The following is a 25,450-nucleotide window of genomic DNA, read 5'->3' on the forward strand; positions in this document are numbered from 1 at the left end:
ATGTTTGAAAATCTTTATTAGAAAAACATGTTTCACTCAAAAGTCAATTTACAAATTCCCCGTCCTTTGTTCCCAAAAAAACATGTTTTAAAAGACATTAGTGGAGTTTTCCTATAATTGTGCCTGCTTGAAATGGCGCGCGTTCTCACGTGTTAGTACTTTCTGGAGGTATCTCTCACAGGGTGATTTCCCCAGGACTGGGCCAGGACTTTAGAGCCAAAAGGCCCATCCCATCCAGGGTGCATATTAACAAACTGCCATTTCTGCCAGTACATTTTATAACTTATAACTTATATATAAATATTATCCATGGATATATTATAAAATATGATGCATATTAGTGAGATTAGTTCAATTGCATAGGGATTGCTTAAGTATTAATTTTAGCCAGTGGCTGCAGGTCGAGCCCGCTGCATTCTGTTTTTGGAACCCGGACGTATTTATAACCCTTGTACTTTAAATCAGAACAAGAGAGAGAAAAGCAGCAGAGGGGGAAAGATGAAGGCAGAGGAAGATGGGAAAACAGTGGTAAAGAGAGAAAGCAGGGATGCACAGAAACCTACGAGAGTGTGATTTAGAGGCAGGAGAATAGGCATTGGGCGGAATCAAGACCAGCCAGCCTTAGTATTCGGTAACCCAGCCGGCATCGGTGCCACGGGCGTCTTAGAAAAATGTGTGCCCCAGCACTTATTCTATTACAAATTGAACCCTGGTTTGCTAAATGTAAATAAATGCCACTTGTGGTCAAAAACACCCTATTAAAACAAGAATTTCGTTTGTGTCACACAAACTCACTGTCAACACCAAATGCCAATATATGCCTTATGTTGTTAAAGGAAATCCACCATTCACTTTCATGCACTACACTGCCTTAATACCGAACACTTTTTAATGTAAAATTGTCTAGTTTATTTAATGTAATCAAACCTTTACACATCTAAAAATACTATCATGATTAAAACATACTGTATACAATATTTCATTAATATAAATTGAAATCATGTCTGTTCTAAAAAATGTAAACCATGAGAGTGTGTGACACAAAGGGGTTACTTTCTTGTTTTAATTTGGAATTGACCCTGTCTCTTTTGGTCAGAAGGGTAGCTCTCCCATAACTGTGGAGTCCAAAACAACATCCAGTAATGTGTGCCAGCACATCTCACTTCAAACAGCAGAGGTTAAACCCAAATCTGCTTCTGTAATATACACTCCCTATCCAAATGCCACCTACTGTGGATAGCAAAAAGTAATTTCTTGGGTGCATAGTAAAACACCTGAAAATGCTCTTGGTTAATTTTATTGCATCTTCTAAAACATAATACATATGTAGAAAAGATGTACTTTGAATGTATTTACCTGTTAGCACGCGTTTCTAATATTCACATGTAATTCACTCTCTCCTTAGGTACATGGATTTTTTTCCGACCCCTGCGAATGTAAGCAGTAACTTCCTGTTTGAAAAGAGCGCCACCTATTTCCATTCAGAGGAAGCTCCAAAGCGAGCTGCTGCATTGGTCCCAAAGGCAAAAGTCATTACCATTCTTATTGACCCATCGGAGCGCGCATACTCCTGGTATCAGGTGGGCAATATTTCAATATACCCATATTCATCACTCAATATATGAAACCCTTGTTATGAGTTCTTACTGCGTACCCTTTCACGTGATGCAAGCACCATTCGGGGTCTGGGGAACAATTACAATCTTTGTCTTGATTAATTAGTCCATACTCCTAATTTAAAAGCACTACAACAAGATTTTCTTAAAATGAATGTTCTTGGTTGAGTCAAAGTAGAACAAATAATATAATTTTAGTACATTTCAATATTGGACTAAGACAGATTTTGGTTAGCACCATTCACACATGTGGCTTTCAGTGCAGCTCCTACTGGTGAATAACAATGGAAGGCCCTGCAGTGGCACCAGCATTAACATGAGTCATTTCGGCAGTAATTGGAAGTTTGATGGTAAAGATGGGAACAGTCATCACATTGTTACCTCCCAAGTGGTAAAATGTCTAATAATCTATTTACCAGATAATTGCACGCTCTGCTGTGTTACCAACAAACGTTAAATGAGCAGTTTGCCTAAGAAACGGTGCTGTAAATATTGTAAAATCTCCTTTGATGATGTTGCTAAGATTATCCTTAACCCAGACTCTTGTATGTTACAATTATGTATTGTCATTGATATTTATATGGTGAATATGTTACTTTATTTTCACTATATTACTTTTTAATGTTGGGTTTTGCCAGTTTCTTATTCGTCTAAATCCATATTTATGGATTGAAAAGTTAAAAAAAAATGTAAGCATCTACTACAACGATTGTTGAAGATTAGAAATTATTGTAATAAAATGGTTTCCCAATATTTTTTCCTTCCTAAATCACTTTACTAATCGTGTATTTAGGTCCTTCATGAATCTCAGATAGGTGCTGTAAAGAGGGTGTTGACTGGTAGTCTGGAAGTGTTTTAATTTAGTGGTTGAATCCTTTATACTCTCAAAGTACTACTTTGATGTTTGTTAATCTAATTAAAGCGTCTTTTGCTCCTTAGTAACATTCACCTTCCTCCTAAGTAAAAGTCTTGTTATACAAAATAGGTCTCTTCACTTCTTGGTTGTTGAATGTGTGCACTCCAACGCTGTCTCCCAGGTCCAGCCACCAGGATGCTCAGAATTGTCTGAATGCTTGCATATCTGTGACTCATTTTCAAAACGTACTGTGAACCAAGTTATCATTGAAAAAGCAGATATATTTGAGGCACCACATCAAAGATCTGTTATATTTCCTAACTTAGCGAATGCATAAATGCAAGCATGATACCAAAATTAGATAGAAACATAGTATGAAAGACCCATTAAACTGGGAGATGGCCTACTTCCTGTGGAAAATGTAAAACACTTTAGTCATAGTCCACGCTGATCTATCCTGTTGCCTATAGATACACCCCGGCAGTGTAATTCCACAACTTCAAACCAACCATTGGATGACAATTCTGAGCGCATGAGTACCATCCTGCTTTTCCAATTCTAACAATTTCTATGCAGACCCCCTCCAAACAACTAGTTCATTAATGGCTGAGGATTAACAATCAGCTAGTAGATTCACGCCTGCTCTGTAATCCCTCCAATGACTCCCAGTGAAACAAAGATTCAATTGAATATTCTTTACAGAATGCTCCTAGTCTGCGTCACCAAAGGGCTGATATACCAAGGGAAACTACATTATATGCAGTAAGAAAAGGCAAATTATAAGTGCAATGCAACACATTTTGTGATAGTATTACTTACTTATTTTGTCATTTTTACACAGGTTAACCAAGACTAGGGCAAATATTTCACCTCATTAGTACCAATTTAACACCTAAATATGGCAATAAGCAACAGAAAGGAGACCGCCCACCCCCCTACTCTCAACTTTCATGTTCAGTAGCTCAAACTCTGCTTCCATGCCAAGAAATTTAAATCATGAAAACAAACCAATACGTTTATCAAAGCACGAAGTTGCTTGGAACTTGTAGAAAGCACAACTGGCAGCTATGCACAGTATGGCCACTGTTGGACTTGGCCCTTTTGGCAGGTTCACCCCGAAACTTTTTGCATTCTCCTAGCATTTTCTGTAACCTGGTGTTGGTGATTTTAGGCCTCTGGGCACGTTTGCACTCTGGTCCAGTGTAAAATGTGTGCGCTCTCTGTGTACATTAGTGAGATTGGTCTGGCCTCCCATAGGAATGCATTGGGGATTCCCTGATCAGTGTGTGTCAGTGGTAATTCATGGTATGAGAAGAGCAGATTGGTCGAGTTTGGTATGTATGGGATTGTGAGAATAAATGCTGCGCAATTGTGTGCGCAGATTTATTATGACTACGGGAGAAATGCCACTTTTAGAAGTTGCAAAAACAAGAGTTGATGGACAGAATGCAGAACAATGTCATACATTCACCCCAGTACAGAGATCTGGGCCATCGTTTTTGTGCTCACCATTCCACCCCAGTTTAGACCTGGCCATGTGCAAATCAGTCTTGACCCTGTGCCTCATGGGAACAGTCCAGCCCGAATTGCCAAGCCAGGTCCTCCCTGGACGGAAACAAGCATCCTAGGACCGGTTTCGGGGTTTCACCCCTCTTCAGCCAGGATAGCTTGATTCCAGTGGCATGGAGAGCACGGGACTCACGTCTGAGCATACCCGTCCCACTCGGGGTGACAAATGCAATGGCCGGTTTCTGGTGAAACCCCGAAACCGGTCCTAGGATGCTTGTTTCCGGTCCAAGGAGGACCTGGCTTGGCAGTTCAGGCTGGACTGTTCCCATGAGGCACAGGGTCAAGACTGATTTGCATTTGACTGGGTTCAAACTGGTTTGGCATGGTGAGCAAAAAAACGATGGATTTAGGCCCAGATCTCTGTACTGGGGTGAATGTATGACATTTTTCTGCATTCTGTCCATCAACTGTTGTTTTTGCACTTTTAGAATTTGGCATTTCGGTGTGCTAAGTGTCTGCCTGCCTGATGTGAATTGCATGTCTGGCTTGTGAGTGACAGGGGCTGGGAGGTGTGTGTGGCTCCAGGAGGGGCAGGGTGAGTCCGCGCTAGGCTGAATGGGACATCTGTGCTGGGAGTAGTGGGAGGGGTAATCCCCTGACTCTGAATAGGAGTGTGCCTGCCCTGTACAATACTGGCTCCTCTCCCTGTGGTGTGTCTGATCACCTAGCCCCCACCTGACAAAGGGGAAGAGGAGTTTGCAAAACAAAGTGCTCCATTTCCCCCTGAACCTGTTGCATTTGGTTCCCCCATGCCCTGCACTAAAGACAAAGGAAATGTTGATATAAATATAGGGGCTGTGACCCCATGATGTTGTTCAGTCCTTGTTCCTGAATCCTGCCGGGCGTGCTGCTGCTGGGACCCTGTGGTTGCGGCCCAGAGGGCTTGCCTCCCTGGGCCCTGCATTGCCCCTTCATCTCTAAGGACTTTTGCGACCCTTCTGCTTCTCTTGCTAGAGTCCAGGACTTACTCTAGGATCTTTGTTGCCTCTAGCGCCTCATGAGCGCTATGCTTTATTTCCCCCAGAGAAGGAGCACGAGGGCTCTGCAGCGCTGAGCTGCTTGCCTTGATGGGGGAATCCCGGCGGGGGGGATTCCCCCGTGATGCCCAAAGTGGCGGGTGCCCACCCCGCTTATTTTTATATTTAAATCATGGGTGCCCACCCCACATCGCCGCTTTATGTTTAATTTGAATGCGGGTGCCTACCCCGCGTCGTCTGCCATAGCGGGAGTCCACCCGTGTTCTACTTTTTGGAAATCACCGCTGCGGCCCGGGCGAAAAGAGAAAGTCAGGCAAAAGTTGCCTGCATTGTGTGTGACACATACAGGAAGTCTCCCCTGCCACCGGGAAAGCCGACTGGAGCCTCGCGGGCTCTACAGCCAAGTCCTGGGTCCTAGGAGGGAGCCCGGTTGAAGAGGTGAAGCTGTCTAGGCCGCCGATTGCAGTGTGGGGCTCCCGGGAGTGAAGGGAAGCCCTGTGTGCAGGAGAAGCTGCGGCCAGCGTGACGAGAGGTCCCGGGTCCCAGGAGGGGGCCCGGGTGAAGAGCTGAGTCCCGCAGCGAGAGAGGAGCCCAGAGTCACACCAATAACCGATGAGTGAGGGGGGCTTCTCCTCTGTTGTGGTGCAGTCGAGGCACGGCACTGGTGCTGATGGACTCTGAGCGGCCCCGTCTGGCAGCGGACCGCTCCAACGATGTGGGCAAATCTTTCCAAGAGTCCCTGATGGAGGGGGGGCACGTCGGGCATATTGTCAATGCCCACCCTCCGTGGCCACAGTGTTGTTAGGAGGCCCAGAGGGGCCCGTACCCATGGTTTTTCAGTTGCCCCGTTTGACAGTGGGCAACTGCAACGAGGTGGGGCCAATTTTATTTAAAGAAGCCCAGTGAGGCTGAAGAGGCACAGATGTGCCAGGGACCCCATATTGCTTATTCCCAGCTACGCCGCACCAGCGCAGGCAGCTACAACGTTTTTGTATAACTGTTTGGAGGGCACAGTGCTGCCAGGCCTTGTTTGCATCACAGCTGCGCAGCAATTAGTGCCAGCTGCAACGATTAGGCCAACAGTTCTTTGGGGGCATTTTTAAAGAGAACGATAGTAGTGAGATGCACTCCTACGTCCGAGCGCAATGGCACACTTTGGATTCCGCTGGCTTGGCAGCAGCCCTGACATTTTGGACGTAGGGCATTTGAGCCCCTTTGAGAAGGCCAGTTGGCCAGGGGGACTGTGGGGTTTGTAAGGCGCCAGGCTCTAATGTGATTTATGTGGTGCTAGGAAATGTGATTCATGTACTATGATTTACGCACCCTGTTTTATGCCTCTAACTGTGATTTATGTATGAGGTTATTTGCATAACGTGATTATGCTGGTAAGGTTATTTCCTACTGTGAGTTTTACCCCTAATGTGAGTGATGCTTAGGAGGTTATGGTCTAAAAATGTTAGACTAGTGAGGTTGGCGTATGATGTATTTTGCGCCTAATGTGATACTGTGCATACTATAGTTTATGTTACAGGATAATGCTGAGTACAGTAATGGCCAGTGAGGACCGGGTGTGTACTATGTTTATTATATGTTCTACATTTGCTGTGTTCACTAAGTGATGGTGCTGACAGTGTTCCAGGTGGCCCTGTCAGGTGTAAATAATCCCTTGTAGATATTACCTAGTGCCAGTGGGCACAATGTATATTATGTGATTACTATTCTAAAGTGTTATGAGAATACAAAGACTATTTTTGATATAACCTTGTGTGGAGTTTCTTTTGTAGTGTGCCTAGTTTGTTGCTGCTGTGTGTGTGTGTCGCGCAAACGCTTTACACATTGCCTCTGAGATAAGCCTGACTGCTCGTGCCAAGCTACCAAGGGGTTGAGCAGGGGTTATCTTCAGCGTGTAACTCCCTTGCCCTGACTAGAGTGGTGGTTTCTGCCTGGCTTTGGCACAAGCCTTAGCCAACCAGAAATCCCATTTCTAACAGCCACCTTCAAGAATAATCTGAAAATAACAGTGTTCAAGTGAGCCTTCTGCAGATTACCAGCTTTAATTTATACCGAGCCCCCCTCCATAAGAAGCACTGAATTCTTCCCTTTGTCTTTCTTGTGGGACTATCCCCTTTGCCCCAAGGTGCGGGACCTCATAAAAAAAAGTTTTTTTTCACTTAAGAAACACAAATGTCAAAGCAATTCTTAGTGACCAGATGGGACCACGTGGAAGCCCCATAAAAGATCACAATAAAATAAAATTACAGTGATTACTCTTGAGGCTTTATTTTTTTGCTTTAATCTAAGGCACTAAAGATTTATTTTTCAAACGTTTTGCTCTTCTAAAATGTTGTTTCAGAAAAAACCCACAAGGAAAGTCTGTTACTCGTTTAGGCAAATAATGAGTTAATCAAATAATTGGTTGCCCTGGAGTGTATTTTCAGTCTTAGGAACACCACTTTTCTATTTTGGAAAGTCTAAGAGGGTCATTTAGGACCCTGTCTGAGTGTTGTTAATGCCGTGGTGGTTGGCCTGCTCGGCTGGGGAGCCAGGCTCTCACCTCAGCCCTCCATTGAAGAGCCACCTATTGTCTTCAGAAATCCTCAGTTTTGATCAAAATACAGATGGCGGTGCAGCAGAAGCGATTACATCGAAACTGAATGATATTTGGGCCAGCATATCATTCAGGCCCGCTCAGCATTTTTTTTCTATTTTCAGAAATAGATCCCCACATAGGTTTTTGCCGAAATAAAGCTGCCTTGCAACCTTTCTCCTTGAGTGTATGGGTCATTGTTGATTTTGTCTGCTGGAGTCAACCATGCCTGTCATGGCAGACTCTGGCAGGGCCCTATGCATCCGGAAGACCACTCTGAATTGCCGAGCTGTGGCTTCTTTGCCTGTTGACATGCTTTAGAAATATGGAAAATGTGCATTGACAAAATGATACACTTAGATGCGTGAGGGCACACCCTCATTTTATTTCTGGAATGCAGTGACTTGAATATGTGCCATTGCAAGAGTGGGCTCATATTTGATGTTACTGATGGGAGGTATGCCCCTGTATTGTAAAAAATGTCCAGAAGGCCACTTGCTCAATCAACAAAAAGTATGTAACCTGGCCCTAGAGTAGGGCTATACCGACTCTTAAAGGGCCTCACCTTCCTTATGGACAGGGCCACTGGAAGTATGCGATTTTGCAACTGTAGCATTTTCCGCATAGTTTTGGATTTGCAGCATTGCCACACAATCCATCTGCTGCATAATCTGCAGATGTTAAACACAAATGTTGCTTTTAGGTGAAAGAGATCACAAACTACTAAAAACGCGGTGATGTGTGTTGTTGTGCAGTGAAAGACCCTTAGCAGAGGTTGGGGCCACCTTTCTGTTGCTTTTTGCGGTAATTGGATGTTAAATTCGTAATAATGAGGTGGAATCTTTTGCCCAGACATGGTTAACCTGTGTAAAAATTAAGGAAGTAATATTATCACAAAATGTTCCACATTGCACTGCATAATTTGCCTTTTCTTGCTGCATAATGTAGTCAACCCTAATGCATAATTTGGTCCTTCCCTGCTGCATAATTCCAGTGGTTCCTGGTTATGGCTCTCACCTTTGGATTGGGTGTGTAACTCAGGTTTGGGGCCTTTAACAACTACTAATGCCCTAGGCAGCGGCCTATAATGCTTAATTATGTTGAGGGGATAGCAGTTTTGCCAGAAGTTGCGGCGAGTGGCTCAGAGGTTATCCATTCTGTCCTTCGGGCCATTGACACAAACCTCGTTTCTCGGGAGTCAGCAAAGGTTTGACTGTATTTTGACCAAATATATAAGCCTATTTGCATATATACAAATCTGTACACTAAGGAGAGATGCATTGGTTTTGAAATCATTGGTGTAAAGAACTTGAAAACTGCAGAGTTTCTTGGAATCATCTAGAGACTGCTCATCTGTGGTATCTGTGTTGTGACATTTGAAAAATAAAAGCCTTGCCGATGCAATTAGAGCACTGACTGCCACACAGAAGAGTTCGCAACAAGATTCACTTTTGCGAGTTCCTGAAATAGACTAAACATCGATTTTTTTGTAAATGTTGCTCATGTGGAATCAAGAGAAAATGAATGTGCTTATTGACAGCTCTTTCCCTTTGCAGCACCAGCGCTCTCACCAGGACCCGACTGCTTTAAAGTTTAGCTTCTATGAGGTCATCACTGCGGGATCCGGACCTCCCTCCGACTTACACACTCTTCAAAAAAGATGTCTGGTCCCTGGATGGTATGCAACGCACATAGAACGGTGGCTGGCGCACTTCCCCGCCTCTCAGGTAATTGTCTCACAAGCACCCCTTCAAGTCCGCTGTCAATCAGATATTGTTCTTGCATTTGTTCCATGTTCATGAACTTTCTTAGGAACTTCTATACAACTTTAGGCATCAGACAATTAAAATGTGTAACTAATTTTACTTGGTGACTTTGACAAAATTTCCTTTTGCTGCAACCATTTTCTTTGCAGGAGCAGGTGTTCCAATATTTCTGTGGTTGATGCGCCACACCTGAACGAGAAAGAACATATTCTGAAAATCAAGCTTGAATACCCTTCCTCTAGTGATGCACTATTAGTGTGTACTAAATGTTATACTCTTAATTCAGACCATTTGGAAAGAGTCTGAAAATCTAACTTTTGTCGCACACATGCTGCTACCGAAAGTTAGGTTGCGTCCCCAAACAGCTCATCATGTACTGTGACTATAAAGGGTAACCAGATGGTGCAGCAAGAGCAGTGGCACCAGGGCCCGCAGTGCAAAGGACCCTCTGCACACAGTTATGGATATTTTTTATTTCCTTACTGGGAACAGATAGGCCCTTTTGCCTGGCTTTCATTAGGGCCCATAGCACCCTTGCTACCCCACTGAGGCTAATGTCATCGGTTTTCCTTGAAGCAGCAAGAATCTGAACTATCAGTATACAAAAGAAATGAAGAACTGACACAATTGTACTTCACAACATGAAGAAGGGAAAGGCATTGCACCTCACGCTAAGTCATGAACTTATGGTTGATAGAGTGGCAGCGGATTTTTAGAGGAGTTTGGATCACTTGTAGAAGTTCGAGACTCACAGCTGCTGAACAATACAGGACTTCAACTAGAGAGTCAAAAGTTCTGGTAGGTGGGAGGCTGCAGTGAACCAAATATGGAGACAAGAAATAAAAAAGAGAGAGATTTACAGTAATGGGAGAAATATACAGCAATTGGGTTAACGCTTTCCCACACATTTTGCACATTTTGACTAACTCACTAATAAAGCAATACAAATATAATATAACTGCATTTCATAAAGAAAAAAGACAAATGACACATTACAATTAATAATTGGTATTAAAGCCATATACAAAAATGTGGTAAATCTTGTGATACAAGTATCACTAGTAGTGCGCATTTAAGGCCCTGAATACGAGGTGGTCGGTATAATCCTACCCATGCATAAATAGGCAGGTTCATAATTACAAGTTGTTAGTTATTTAGCACATTGGATAGTTATCGGATGCCTTAAATAACCCAACATTTGTTAAATTTAACGTGGGAAAATTATATGGTATTTACCCTATAATGCAGATTTTGGTGTGTTAAACACCAAAATCTGCGTAATTCCCCAACAACTCGTAATAGGTGCTAATTATTGCACACAATAAATAATGTACCCCTTGGTATAGTTATTTATAATGTGCATTAAATGCCACCAATGCTCGACATCAGCGCCTAAGCGAGGAAAATCCCAGGGGAAAATGATTGTTCCTCTGAACGCAATAATTTTTTTGCTTCTTCGGGGATATTACCACATGTTTGATGCAGATCTCCAGATGATGGTTCCTGTGGTAATTCTGGTGGTAATGTATTTCTCACTGAAATAAACCCTGTGTAAAAAATGCTCAAAAAGTAGATTAAACAAATGCCACCTCGCTTTGAACGTTTAATACAGGATCCAAGACATGAAAAATGTTTAGTCTCAGGTCTGTATAGTATTCTGTGGGAACCAAGAGGGCAAGAAATAAACTAATGTGTACACAGGTAAGAAGATGTGAGGGTAACAACTGAGATAGAATCTTCAATAATATCCGAGTTACAGCAGGAGAATTAAGCATATGTATTCAGGAAATTAGGCGAATTTTTAAATATTATTCACACCACTCTATGCGTGGTCAGATGCGCCTGGTGTCTGTAAGAAAGCCTGGTGGAAATACGGTAGTTATACCACGAAAAACTGAAACTCTGGAGAGCAAATGTGCAAACCAGTAAACAGCCAGGATAATACCACCACTAGCAGCTGCTACACATAAATGTTGAGGCCATTTTTTCACTTGCCTACACTGTGGAGTCCCCCAAAAGCACTGTCCTCAACCAGCTGCTGCCCACAGTGTAATTAACTGTGTCTGGATGCAAAAAACAATCACCAACAGTAAAGCAAGGTTGTCCTTTAGTACGTGGAGAAAACTGACGTTAGAGTGTCATGGACGTATCACTAGCAACAGCCCTATTTCAGGTTGTATTGTATCCTTTATTGATTTAATGGGCAAATAGAGCTGTGAATTAACATGCCCGACATGACTCAGCGTCTCTTCCGGAGATACAGATCTACTAGACAGATGTGAAATCCGCTTTTCGGGTGACCTTCAAGGTCAAACAAAACAGCTATTTTCTATATTTACTTAAATATCAGTTTCGGCACCTTGTAAACTGAGATCTGGGTGGCTCAGGTAAAGTGAGAGAGGGCGAGAGGAGGGGCGAAAGTACAAGGAAGTAAATCAATGAAAGGATATACTTAATGTTCTTGTGTAAGTCGTACTTTAGTACTGTATTGAATCTTTTCAACTATTATTTTTGATCCTGCAACGTGTGTATAGCACAGGAATAAATGATGACTTGAATTTCTGTTACCCTTGAAGAACAATACAATATTAGGGAAAATAAAAAGGGAGGAGTTATTGCGGAAAGGAACTGGTTGAACCACTATATGCATTCAACAAGACCACTGTGTAGAGAAGCAGAGGCGTAGGCAGGGCTTGATTTCAAAGCATAGTTTATTATCAAGCTACAGATAACACCCCCACCAAGACTGCCCTTCAAACCCACACATTCTCTGAACCCCCAGATCCCAAGAAAAGAATGTTGTCCTTGTGCATGCATGGAATCCAACTTCAGGATTCAGGCAGGATGCCACACAACCTCCCCTCTTAACAACACAACTATACAAACTATACATTAATTATATGCTATACTTCACCGCTAGAGAACTGTATTTACTACATTTTTTTAAACTAAATACACAGTAATTTCACTACTAGATTAATCAATTGCAAAATGTTTCAGGTAATCTGGAACATCCGCAGACCTAGAACAACTCCTCAAACCATCGTTGACACCCACTCTCTCTTGGGTCGTGGAGCCCTTCCCTTGTTTTATGTCCACACATTCAATGTGAGTTTCCACAGGGTAAAGTGCTACTCTATTCAAGTTCCACACCCTGTGATCATCCATTTTAACAGCATTCCTGAACAGTTTAATCACTCTCATGGATTTACTGAAGTTAGATCCTACTGACCGCCCACCAGGAAGTCTCACCTTAACCCAGTCACCCACCTTCACGCTTGTCACTTTCACCCTGTCACGGTTGCCATATTCCTCTTTCATCTTTACCATTTTTCCTCCACCCTTTCTTCCCAAATATTATCCTTCACCTTCTCTCCCATTCCATAATTTTTCTTTTTTCCATACAACTTTGGCACATTGAACAAATGGGACCCCTGCCTCTAAATAACTCAAAGGGCGTTACACCTGTGTTGGAATGAGGGGTGAGTATCTGCACCTTCACTTTACCTCTCACTTCATTCTTCCACAATTTTCCATTTGCCCTTGAGCACTATATGGCCTCCTCTACCACTCCATTAAACCTCTTGATAATTCCACTACATTCAGGATGATATAATACGGATTTCTTATTATGCCCCTTTCGTGAAGGAAATTCTCTATCTCTTTTGAAGTTAACTGAACCCCATTATCTGTAAGGAAAACCGAGGTATACTCTTCCCGATAAAATATAGACATCAAGAACTGAAATACCACATGCAATTAAATTGAAGTCACAATCACCACTTATGGCCACCTTGAGTAAACATCCATGCAGTTTATCAAATAATTATCAACACTCGTGAGGTGATTCGGACCCAAAATATTTAAGGAAATCTCCTCCCAAGGACCAACAGGTAGTTTTCTGACAACAATGGGTTCTGTTCTACACTTCAATATCTCATCACTTTCCAGCCACTCAGTGCACTCTCTTAACTTACTCTCAACCATCATATCCACACCTAGCCACCAGAAATCAGCCCGAATTCTCATCTTGGTATTCGAAATTCCGAGGTGACTCTCATGTGCTTACGAAATGATGTGATCTCTCAACACAACCATATAATCAACTTCCTACCTCTTAAGAAAAGTCTGTATCTCACCGTTAACTCATCTCTCACCTCCCAGTAACTCCTCAATACTTGATTGTGTCCACAGACCTTTGACCAGCCCGAGGACATCACTTCAATCACCTACTGTAATTCTTGGTCCCTCTCCAATTCTTCCATCCACTCACCTTCTAATATGGCTCCACCTGCCAGCTCACACACTTTACGCTCCTCCTCATGGAACTCACCACTAAATGTGTCCCCCTCTCCTTCACTCTGGCCAGTTTCATTACACAAGTGAGAGACACAATCAGCCAAAATCTCACTTCAGGATTCCGGCAGGATGCCACACACTGTCAAGCAGGCCACGGTGAAAGAATAAATAACTCCACACTTGTTCCAACACCTTGCTGCCTAAAGACCACAGCTACCAAATTTTATTTATCATTAACCCTCCTATGTTAGAGGTTAGCCCAAAAAATCCAATACACTCCAAACAGCAAGTCTCCTTCTCTATGTGTGTTACATCTAGGGGTAGGCAGAACTTGTAGAGTTTCACTCTATGGAATTCCACGGAGTTACATAAAAACTCTGCAAGTTCCACAGAGTTCTTCCAGCAGGCAGAAAATATGCACGTCGCGCTTCTCGCGCTGCAATTTAGCATCAGCAGCACTGAAAAATCAGCATAAACAGCACCACGCAGTGTGCGCCAGCATGTGGCCATTCAAGTTGATTTTGCTGCCACTGGAGTAGAAAATCTACTCAAGCAGCACTCTAATTGCAACTCCCCACACCCTCACAAGATAGAAAATCATGCAAGGGCACACCAAATCTGATTCAAGCTCACCAGCTCAAATTTCTGGAGCCTTATGGGAACAAAATTACACTGTTAGACCTGGCATATTTGGCGTGGTTTCCCCTATCTTTTTAACTCTACCTCCTATATTTGTGACTGTGTGCTGGACTTCATTTTTGCTGGTTAAGATACTCTACTATGGGCACTTTACCACTGCAGATCAGTGCTAAAGAGCAAGTGATCCCTATGTAAATTGTGATTCTGACTGGTTATCACTGATTGGTATATTTGATTTACTGGAAAGTCCCTAGTTAAAATGCACTATTTGTGCCCAGGGCCTTTAAATCAAATGCCACTAGTGGGCCTGCAGCAACTGGTTGTGCCACCCACATGATTAGCCCGTAAATGTGTCTCAGGCCTGTCAATCCAGTGTCTGTGAGTGCAGTTTTAAACTGCCTTGCCAACCTGGCAAATGCACCCACTTGCCAGGCCCTAACCGTCCCTTGTATCACATGTAAGGCACCCCTCAGGTAGGCCAAGGTACCCCCATGGGCAGGATGCAGTGTATGTGAAAGGTAGGACATGTACTGATGTGTTTTACATGTCCTGATAGTGAAATACTGCCAAATGTGATTTTTGTTTTTCACTATTGCAAGGTCTGGCTCTCCCATAGGTTGTCATTGGAGCTGCCTTGTAACATTTTTGACGAGTATAACTTTCAATTGGGACCAGCTAGAGATTTGGAATTTGGTCTCCCTGAGCTCAGAATTTAAAAACACACCGTTTAGTAAAAGTGGTTTTTAAATTGTGTGTTTGAAAATGCCACTTTTAGAAAGTGGGTCTTTTCTTGTTTAACCATCCTGTGCCTCTGTCTGCCTGTAGAATCAACGTCTGGTTTAGACTAACAGGGGTCGGTTTATGCATTCACTCTAGAGTCACACAAAGGGACTTGAGGTGTGACCTGCATATGCTGATGGCCCATCACCAGTCTGATGGGCCTTCCTGAGCTAGAGTGGTGGGAGGAGCTGTCACCTGCACCTGAATTAGGCTCTGCCTGTCCTCTCACAATGCTGTTTCCACCCCCCCTGGAATGTGTCTGGAGCCAAGTACAGGCAAGGCAGGAACTTGTAAACCACAAAGACTTCAAAGGCCAAAAGGGCTAATAGCATTGAGCCTAAGACCCCAGACTTTTAAAACACTTCTGGATCAAGAGGACCCTGCCAAGAAAAAGAGCTAAAGAGCTGCCAGGAGGAGTAAAAGCCCTTTGTTGTGTGTTGCTTTGCTAGGTTGGCCTGTAGTTGCTGTTTCTGTCTGTGTGCAGTGAAAAGGACTGAACTTTCACTTTGCTGTATCCTGAAAGAATCAACAAAAAATTACAAAATAAAAAATAGAAATTACTTACTTGAATGCCAAGGCCGCCGCCCGCCGCATCACGCTCTTTTTTCTTCTGGGAACAGGCTCCCAGACTGCACTGCGGCCAATCTTGATGCTGTATGAAAGCAGTGTCAGGATTGGCCTGAGTGCTGGCAACTTATGCTCCCAGGCAAAATGTGAGCCTTTACCTGCTCTCTCCAGCTCCAGCAATGCAGCTGGGGCTGGAGAGAGCTTCACTGCACAGGACGGTTTGGCCGGCCTGAGACGCCAGCCAAACAATCATCTGCAGCAAAAGAAGTGCCCACCATTCCCCGACCAGCAGTGTCATCCACTGGACCCAACCCCAAGACTCCGCAGAGTCATGGGGGCAGGTCCAGAGGGATTAAAATAAAACAGTAATAAAACTGGTTTAAAACCCGTTTTATTATCATTTTATTTGAGGGTGGTGGCAGGGCGGGTTGTGCTCCTCCGTCCTAATGGAGTGGCTGCATCTGGGACAGGATATACACCACTGCCAACTAGAGACCCCCTTTTCTAACAGACACCACGCAGTGATTGGCTGAATTTGTCCGGTACTCCGCGTTAACGTGGAGTACCCATATTCCGCTGGCAGAATGTAACATTCCACCCGCCTCTAGTTATATCCAACTCTTGAATGATCCTTCTGGATATGGACTGTATTTCTATTTAGCATTGGGCTGATGCTGTACATGGACATGGTTTTGGAAATTGTACTCCCATGATTCCCCTACTGGGAGAGGGATTTCACTGTGTGGAAACGTGCTATTGATCCCTTGAACCCACCTGAGGCCTGAGCTAGAGGGGGTCCATAGAAACAGAGGGCAAAGCCGACATAATCTCATTTTGTTTATTAAACATATTTTGGTCAACAGTATATTAATTAGGTTATTAAAATAACACTTAAAAGGTGTGTGGTAATAAGAGTAAAAGAAGGTAGCTTGCATATGTTCTCCCCTTACACCACTGCCACTGCCATTGAGGATTATGGAGATACTCTTCTCACACCTCCTCAGTCTTCAAATGTTCTTCAGGTCTCAGTGTTTTTTTTTTAATCTTATTTATTTATTTTTATTTTTCAGAGTTGTATATAGCGCTGGCTAGACCCAGAGGTATCAGAGCGCTTTACATGAGGATTAGTGAGTTACAAAGATTACATCATGAGTTTCTAGAGCATAGCATAAAAGAGGGGGAAAAGTATAAAGGGGTTGAAATGCCGATCGGGCCAAGCAGACTGGCAAGGGGGAAAGAACTTCAAAGGAACCAAAAAGTCAAAGAGAGTCAAACAAAACGGGTGGGGACCAGCAATCACCACATCCGGTGTCGCGGTGACTGTACAAGATGAGAGGGGTGGAAGAGACAAAGGGGGAGTCGACTAGAGGTAAAGGACAGTCAGGTGACGCAGGGAGCAGTCCAGCAGCAAGAGAATCGGTTGAAGCCGGTAGGCGTCACCATGCGCTCTACAAACCCCTTTATTATTATTATTATTTATTATTAGAGAGCTACAACCCCTCTTTTTCCCTTTCAATTTCCAGCATTTCTCAGAAAAACTGCAAACAACAAACCTCTTGCGTTGTGGGCAGAGTTGAGTGTGTTGTAGGTTGCACGGGTGTACATAATCGGGGCCAAGGAGTTCGACTCCAGCTGCATTCACTGCGTGTCCTCCTCCCTTACTCCTGGTCTCTCTCCACAGACATAAACTCAACTGTGGGCCTCAGGTATTTAATCAATTCCTTCAACAGGGATTTGAGACTGGGGAAAGTATGTAAAGTGATTCGTAGTCATTCCCTTTGGAGTTTTTGCTTTGCACATTCAGTATTGAAGGTACTTTTGTACATATCTGACATGCATTGATTCTTTTCACCTTGTTGTAAGACCGATTAGAGCCACTCACAGAGGATTTCCTGAAATACGCTCTTTTTTAAGCTGGCGCTTCAAAATAGGGAGAAGAAAGGGCCTGGAGCCTGTTGACTCCTCTTTCAAGATGGCAGCAGAGCGCCTGCCTTACAGGTACAAGAGAACCTCACATAGTAGGTGTGAGCCCCAAAGTGGGGTGGGAAGATAGTCTATATGAATTCCATTGCTTAAAGCTAATTACAGTGCCTCTTGTGAGATCCAATCATTCAGTGCAACAACCTTGACCCATAAACCCACCCGTGGCAACATATAGCAACTGTACCTTCCCATCTAAAGTTAATGTGACTGCCTTCATGCGGTGTGTGAAGAGTGTTACAATATCTGCTTTTAACATATCTCCTTTGCAGCTCCTAATTATCGACGGACAGCAGCTGAGATCTGACCCGGCTACGGTGATGGATGGAACGCAGAGGTTTCTGGGAGTCCCCGCTCATTATAATTATTCCGAAGTGCTCACGTAAGTCCCTTTCAGGCCCCGTTTGCTCATTTGTATTTGCAATAATACATTATCACTGGAAAGGTGAACATGCAGCCTCATTAATACTTGCAGTGGAAGCAGACTTCAGGACACGCGTGATCAGAGAAACGTGTATTATTATTCGTTTCATTAAAGGGTGGCCCTCGGAGGATTCACGTGAGTTCTCGTCAGCAGATCCACGGCGCGCCTCAGGGCCTGTGTTTGTTGCTCGGACCCGCGGATTATGCACGCGCAGCGTTTCTCGTCTCCTTGCGGTAAAACCTAATGCACGCGCCAGGGAGACGGGAAATAAAGTTAAAACAAGATGTGATCATTTAATCACAGAATTGCCACTTTTAATAAATCCCATTAAGAAAGATAAAAAGAAGCAGCTGTGGGGAGGGGGGAGTATGGGGGGTGAAGCCAGGGATGATAATATAGAGAAAAAAGAACACCCCCCCCCCCGTCCACTTTCTGGCCAAATGACTCTCCAAATGTGCAGTGGGAGGATTGGAGATGCTGATGTATCAGTCAATTCGGCCTTTGGCAACTAGGAACTAATTAACTAATGTACCCCTGTAAGACATTCATACCTCATCTTTCCACAACGTCGCCGAGAAAGAAGAGGTAATCTGCTCCCTTTCTGTTTTCCCTGTGGCTGGCTCTTGCAGTTCCAGTCACAAAGGGCGCCGCACGCGCCTCTTAATCTTGTCCCACTTTGACATTTTTGACCTTCATACATATTTTATGCACATCGCACTATGCTATTCCTGGTGAAATCACACTTCACTGCACTGTCTAATAGTGAGGAAACAGATGTGCTTAGTCTGAGCTGTGCGTGTCCTTCAAATGTCCTCATTACTAATTAGGGCATTTTAAATTTGCTGCGAATATAAGATCGATTAAGTTAGATACAACGAAGAGTTTCGAAAAGCAAATGATTAGGTGTTTGAGGCTGTGCAATGATGACCCAACGATGACGTCACCCTGTAGCGGGACAATAACTCTGCATATTGGCACTGTTAATATCGGCTATCTTTTTTCTGGTTGTCCCATATCTGCTATTTGCCAAGAACATTGAGGGAGTTTTCGTAAATGAGGGTACAAAGCAAACAGGTCTTACATTACAAAATGTGCAAGTGAAAGTGATAGGTTATCCACACAAAAACATTGGAGGTGCATATTGCATACTGCGTAGCTGCAGACTGTGAAAGTGCGATATAAAATATGCAGGATAGTGGATGTTACAATGAAATTCACAAAGTAGCATAAAAATGAGCAGAGGTTGAGTGCACACCACACCACATCACTCCCTCCCCATTGGGCACACACAACACCAATAGAAACATTGTTTGAACTTGATTTTCACACAATTTAGCAATTATCCATTTGAACCGATTCAAGTCAGAAGTTACTGAGCATCCACATATAAGTGTCTTGTTAGATTGGACAACACAGGCGCTAATGTAATGTGTTGTGATGTAACATGTAAAACAAGTATTGCCACTTCCAATAGGTCTTGCTTTTGTTTGCTGATGTGTTTGGTAATAGGTAGGTGATTATCTTTGTGGTACCCCAGCCATCATAGACAGAAATTCCGAGAATGAAGCATCATCTTGTGCAACAGTAATATGGAAGCTGGGGGTAGGACACCTGAATTAGCAAAGTTAAGCTATGTAGTCGACAAAATGTGTTGTGAAAATAACCCATGAGGTGAAGTTTGTATTGTACTGGGTCAATTTAAAAGACATCCACAGTAAAAGCTTGTATAGTATGTACATTTGACAAACGTCCAGAATTTTAATTGTACCTTTTAGGAAGCTGTGTGCATGCACATCTTTACTTTGTGAATAAATTAAAAGCCATAAATGCAACATGTTGACTTATGACAGCAAAGTGAAACAAATGAACATGCAAAGTTGATCAGTGAACAGCATTGTGTCTTTACCATAGGCTAAGGCAAAACATGTTATACACACTTCTTAAACAAAATGCCATTAATTATCAATTAAAATGTTGCTGTGATAGCAAAGTAAAAAAAATCACAGAACAACCATTGAGTCTCAATTTTTAATCATAGGCGGCATTGGGAGTCTGACAAAAGTACTACTTTCTGTCCCACCACCAAACCTAATGAGAATACAAAAGGATGTATTGTAACCATCCTTGAAAATCCATGGGCTCGATTTACAGTCAATTCAAGCAACTGCAACCAATGAAAAACACATGAACGGCAATGGCTGAAGGGAGCCGGCACAAAGCCTATTTTCTTTCTGTACTACCTCTTATCGCACTTTTTTAAAGAATTCATAGCACGAGTTTTATCTGACAGCTAAAGCTGTCTGTACCATAATTAAAAGATAAAAATGTAAGAGTATTATTCCATGCAAGAACCTTTGATAATTTTCCAACCACAGCCTTTGGAGTGACAAGTGATTATGTGCACCGGTCATCATACCCTTACTTCCCATGCAAGAGTATCACAAAGACAGTCAATATGCCAGCCAAACTAGGCATCAACCTCTTGTGTGTCTTTTACACTGGGTAATTCCAGCAGATATTAGACATAAAGACTAATACATCAATGGTCATAGAACACTTCTATTTCTGAAAGACTTGTGGAAGAACAAAGAAGAAATACTGCTGAGGTCAGATTTGTTTTCCTAACTTGGTGAACTGGCACTTGAAAGCTCAACTGATATAGTCAGTGTTGCTGATGGAGGTTCCAGAGATTATCCTGAGGCTCATCCCATTGCCTGAAGACTCCTTGGTTCCCAAGAATCTCTGCATTTAAGTGCTAATCTAGGATGCTGAGACTGGACCACACCAAGGCAGTGTGCATATTCAGGTTGACTTCTACTCATTGGCTTTGGAGATGCGGACAGTCAAGAATTGTAGATGCCCCTTGTCTCCTTCACCACAGCCTGCTGGCTTCTTCACATCTCCCACCCGCACACTTCACTCTTTTGCTCTAGGCTAACTATCTATCTTTCTTAGGGTGGTTTGAAGTCTGAGCAGGTGGTGGAAAAGCTCTACTTATCTTGACATTCTGTTAGAAAGCAAAACTTTAGGTGTTGCATGAGTATGGGCAACACTTTGCCCTGCTTTGGTTCAGACAAGTTGAACCTGCTTGCAGCCTCCAGCACTTAGCATTGAGAGACAAACGTTGAGCTCTGTCTAATTGATGATACTCTACGGAGCATGATGCCACATAGCAGATAACGATTGCAAGCAACTAAAAGGGGAGCCTGCATATCTGGGAGGATTTTGGGGCAAAGATGACATGTGACTAACTGCTGCTATGCCTATCGTCTCTCTCTCTCTCTCTCGATGGACCGGCGGCTCGCTGTGCGACTGCTCAACCTGGGACCGGACTCGGCGAATTAGTTGTTGAATGCGCTACTGCAGGTGGCACTGCAGTGGTTTGTAACAAGCGTTCCCTCCTGCTGTCTACCTTCGAAATACTGGGGCTCGGGCAGGCGTCTACTGTGGCTCCGGGTAAAATTGCTGAGTCGCCTAATGGCTCTGAGAGGAGGCAAATCAGGGACAGCTCGGACAGCCAGATTTTCCAGCGGTGGAGCAGTATTGTCTGCAAGCAGCCAGCCAGAGGAGACCAATGGAGCTATGGCCAAGTCAAAACATCGTAGCACCATAGGAAAGGGGAGACGCAAAACTGGAGCAAAGAAGACAACAGCTAAGCCGACGGTACAGGTAGACGTGGGCCCGGTACAACCCACTTCTGCTTCTATGTTTGCCTATCTCTCAGCTGATCCGCAAAAAGAGCGCTCTGCCAGAGGTGGGGTGGGGATAAAAATCCGGTAAAGGAGGCTGTGGACAGTGGAGGGGCAGCTGAAATAGAACCCTGTAACTTTTTTTTTTTTTGCTGAGCAGGGCAAGAATAAAAATATCATAACGTAGGTCATCAGGAGAGAGAAGAAACAACAACCAGAATGCATCCGTATTTGACGCAAATCCTCAGTATATACATTTAACAGCTGAAACCCTTAAAACAGGGATGAATACTTCCTAAAAGAAAAAGAAAAAGAAAGTCCGGAACACCATATATTCATAAACATCAAGAAGCAATTGCACCTTCCACTTCCTAAAATACCCTAAAGTGTCTTGTGCCTAATGATCATCAAAGTGACAACTGGAATCGATTGGAATATCAACAACCTTCTTCATGTGCAAAATCTTAGCATTATTACAGTACAATACTTTTCTCCCTGTTATATAGGGGCTTAAAGTGCAACGTGCTAAAGTGCTTAGTTTTCTAAAGTGCAATGTGCTAAAGTGCTAAGCTTCCAATGATACATCCAAATTGTCAAAAAACTTCCAAACTGCTATAAACTTTTTTGTTGCCCCAACCCGTTTAGCATATTCTTCCTCGAATCTCCTTATCCTAAGCATTTTATTTATCCATTTAGGATAAGATGGAATCTCTTCCGACCTCCAATTTTGGAGAATTAACGAGCGTGCTACTGTAGAGCAGATTGAGATGCACGCCTCTTCGGCCTTGGTCAAATCTGGCCTAACTTTAGAGAGCCCGAAGAGAACCACTTCTATCTCGGACTTGATCTTTTTTTTAATAGCCTGGCCCATAGCTAAAAAAAATTTACTCCAAAAGGCTTCAAGCTTCGGGCATGTAAAAAATATATGGAGCCAGTCTCCCTCGCCAAGGGACAGGCATCGAAAGCATTTATTATCCACTTCCGCATGACATTTCTTTAGCTTTTTCGGGGTGTAATAAGCCAGCCACCATGACAAAAAGGCCATCCTTTTAAAATTAGCTGCTCTCAGGGCCTTACTTCCTACCCGGGCTATAGCCTGGCATTCCTGATGAGAGAAGGAACAGTTAGTCTCCCGAGTTATTTTTCCCAAAAATTCATCAACCAGAGGGAATGCTTTGTTTTTCATCAGTAAGGAGTACCAATTTCCTATTCCCTTTAACTTTACTTTATATAGAGCATTAACCAGGGCAATTGGAACCCCGCTTGGCAGAAGATTGTATTTTTTAATAAAGCTTACGATTTGCATAAGAACCCTGGCTTAATTCTGTTCCCAGTTCTGCCTAGGACTCCTTCCCAAGAAATCACTGTATTTACAATAAAAAAATGGCCCATATTCTCGAAACCAATGTCCTTCCATCTCCTAAGACGACTGGAATGAATCTGCATACCAAGCCCTCTACATTCCTCTAATTTTAAAAAAGCAAACCTAGACGAGTTTGCTTGTTTAAAAAAGGATTGGAGTCAATCGGAACAGTCACGAATAGTCTTATAACGGGACTTTTTCGGTAGTTTAGATGTTTTTAAAAAAATTGGAATTTGTGTGCAGACGCACCAATCATTCTTTATAAAAAAACTGTGTGTCCATCCGCTCGTAACGTTCCAGTAAACGTGCTGTAAGATCTAATAATGCTGCCTCATAGTAAGTACGGATATTTGGTAAGGCTAACCCCCCCTTGATTTATCTCCAGTTGTAATATGGGCAATTTAACCCTTGACGCCTTTTTATTCCAAACAAATTCCCTGAACATAGAGTCAATTTCTTTGAAATACTTAGCATTGATTTTTAAGGGTACATTAATAAGCAAAAATATAAAAAGTGGAAGAATTGACATTTTTAAGAGTGCTACACGACCAATCAAGGTCAATGGTAGAAGGGACCACTTGTCCAATAGGGTTTTCATTTTGTTTTGCACAGCTAGGTAGTTCAAGTTAAATAATTGTTCTATACGGCTCGAGACATAAATACCCAGATATGTAATCGGCTCTTCTTTCAAAGCCTGGATTCTTAAAATCGTGGGTAAGAAGTTACAATCCGTGTTAAGCACTAAAATCTCCGTTTTATTTTGATTTATTTTGTAGCCTCCTATTTGTTCGAATTTACTAAATTCTAGAAGATCTTCTTCCACGATCTGATTATCCGGGCAAAGGTGCAAAATGATGTCGTCCGCAAAATTTTTTAACTTGGACATCCCTTCGCAAGGAGCTCTAATCAGGGGATTTCCGCGGCTTCTTACAGCTAGGGGTTCGATGAAAAAAGTAAAAAGTAGGGGTGACATCGGACACCCTTGTCTAGTACCGCAGTGTATATCCACGATCCCTATTGAGTCTCCATTGACTATCACTCGGGCTTGAGCACCTTGGTAAATATTTTTCAGCATATTTAGCACTTGAGCCGGAATGCCAAATTTACCTAAACCAAAAAAAAGTGCATCCCAATTTACCAGGTCGAATGCTTTTTCAGCATCGACCATAGTAATAATAGTAGGTATTTTATTATTTGTTACATAGTCAAGGGCTTGAATTAAAAAAACAGTATTAGTGGACATGGACCTTCCCGCTACAAACCCGGTTTGATCACAATGAATTAACTCCTGGGCGATGGGAGTAAAGCGTTGTGCCCAAATTTTGATTAATATTTTAAAATCCGCGTTAAACAGACTAATTGGTCTATACGAATTAACATCTTTGCTTTTTTTCCCCTTTTTGACAAAACTAACCAGTATGGATTCCTTAAAACTGCGGGGAACAAAGCCTCCCTGAGTGATATTATTAAAAAGGTTTGCCAGAAAAGGGGTCAGCTCTGTAAAAAAAGTTTTATAAAATTCAATTGGAAGTCCATTGGCTCCACAGGTTTTCGCTCCAGCAATAGATTTTATTACATTTATAATTTCTTCTTCAGAAATGTCTAGCAGGAGCTGATCCACCATTGGCCCTGAGAGAGTGGGTAGCTCAACCCCCTCAAAATAATTGTTAATTTGATTCGCTCCAGCTTCATATCTAGTAGTGTATAACTGTGAGTAATGTTCTAAAAAAACTTGAGCTATATCCTCTTTACCCGTTAAAAACATTCTTTTTTTGGGGTCAATAATTTCCGTGATGGTGGCTGCCTCCTCTTTGGTTTTAGTACTACCGGCAAGCATCTTGCCAGCCATCTGGCTCTCTTCATACACTCGCTGTAGATATGTTCTGGAGCTGGCAATCTCTTCCAAGATAAAAAATTCCTTTAACTCGTATTTGGCCCTGTTTAACTTTGCTTTGACATCCCCATCCCTGCAGGCTGTGCATATCTTAATTTTGTTGCTTCCACTACTGCCTGCTGGAGTTTAAAAATGTTCTCTTTCCTCAGTTTAACTTGAGAGGCGGATAGTGCAATAATTTGCCCACGAAGGACTACCTTAAACCCCCCCCAAACTGAAAAAATGTCTGTCGTTTTCTCATTGATCTTAAAAAATTCAGCAATCCAGTCCTTTGTATCAGCCACCCATTGGGGGTCCTGTAGGAGGTGACGATCCATCTGCCACCTGGATCCTGACCTCCTGCTTCCCCTTTTTCAATATTGAGTTTAACAAGAGAAAAATGGAGAATGTATTAATATCTATGTCAGAGGTTGTACAGCCCAGGGATTGTGATATTAAAAAAAA

At 42.8% G+C, this 25,450-nt stretch overlaps 1 protein-coding gene across 1 annotated transcript in view; it reads left to right on the forward strand.

The window, feature by feature from the left end:
- LOC146862311 (N-heparan sulfate sulfotransferase 4) overlaps positions 1-25,450 on the forward strand; it is a 1,181,511-nt gene that overhangs the window by 1,055,952 nt on the left and 100,109 nt on the right. Inside the window, exons 10-12 of the mRNA XM_085643256.1 lie at positions 1,406-1,580; positions 9,162-9,332; positions 17,909-18,018. Coding sequence (XP_085499382.1) covers positions 1,406-1,580; positions 9,162-9,332; positions 17,909-18,018 — 456 coding nt within the window. The remainder of the gene's footprint in view (positions 1-1,405; positions 1,581-9,161; positions 9,333-17,908; positions 18,019-25,450) is intronic.

This window comes from Triturus cristatus, chromosome 2_2 (assembly GCF_964204655.1).
Source record: "Triturus cristatus chromosome 2_2, aTriCri1.1, whole genome shotgun sequence".
NCBI classification, from domain to species: Eukaryota; Metazoa; Chordata; class Amphibia; order Caudata; family Salamandridae; genus Triturus; species Triturus cristatus.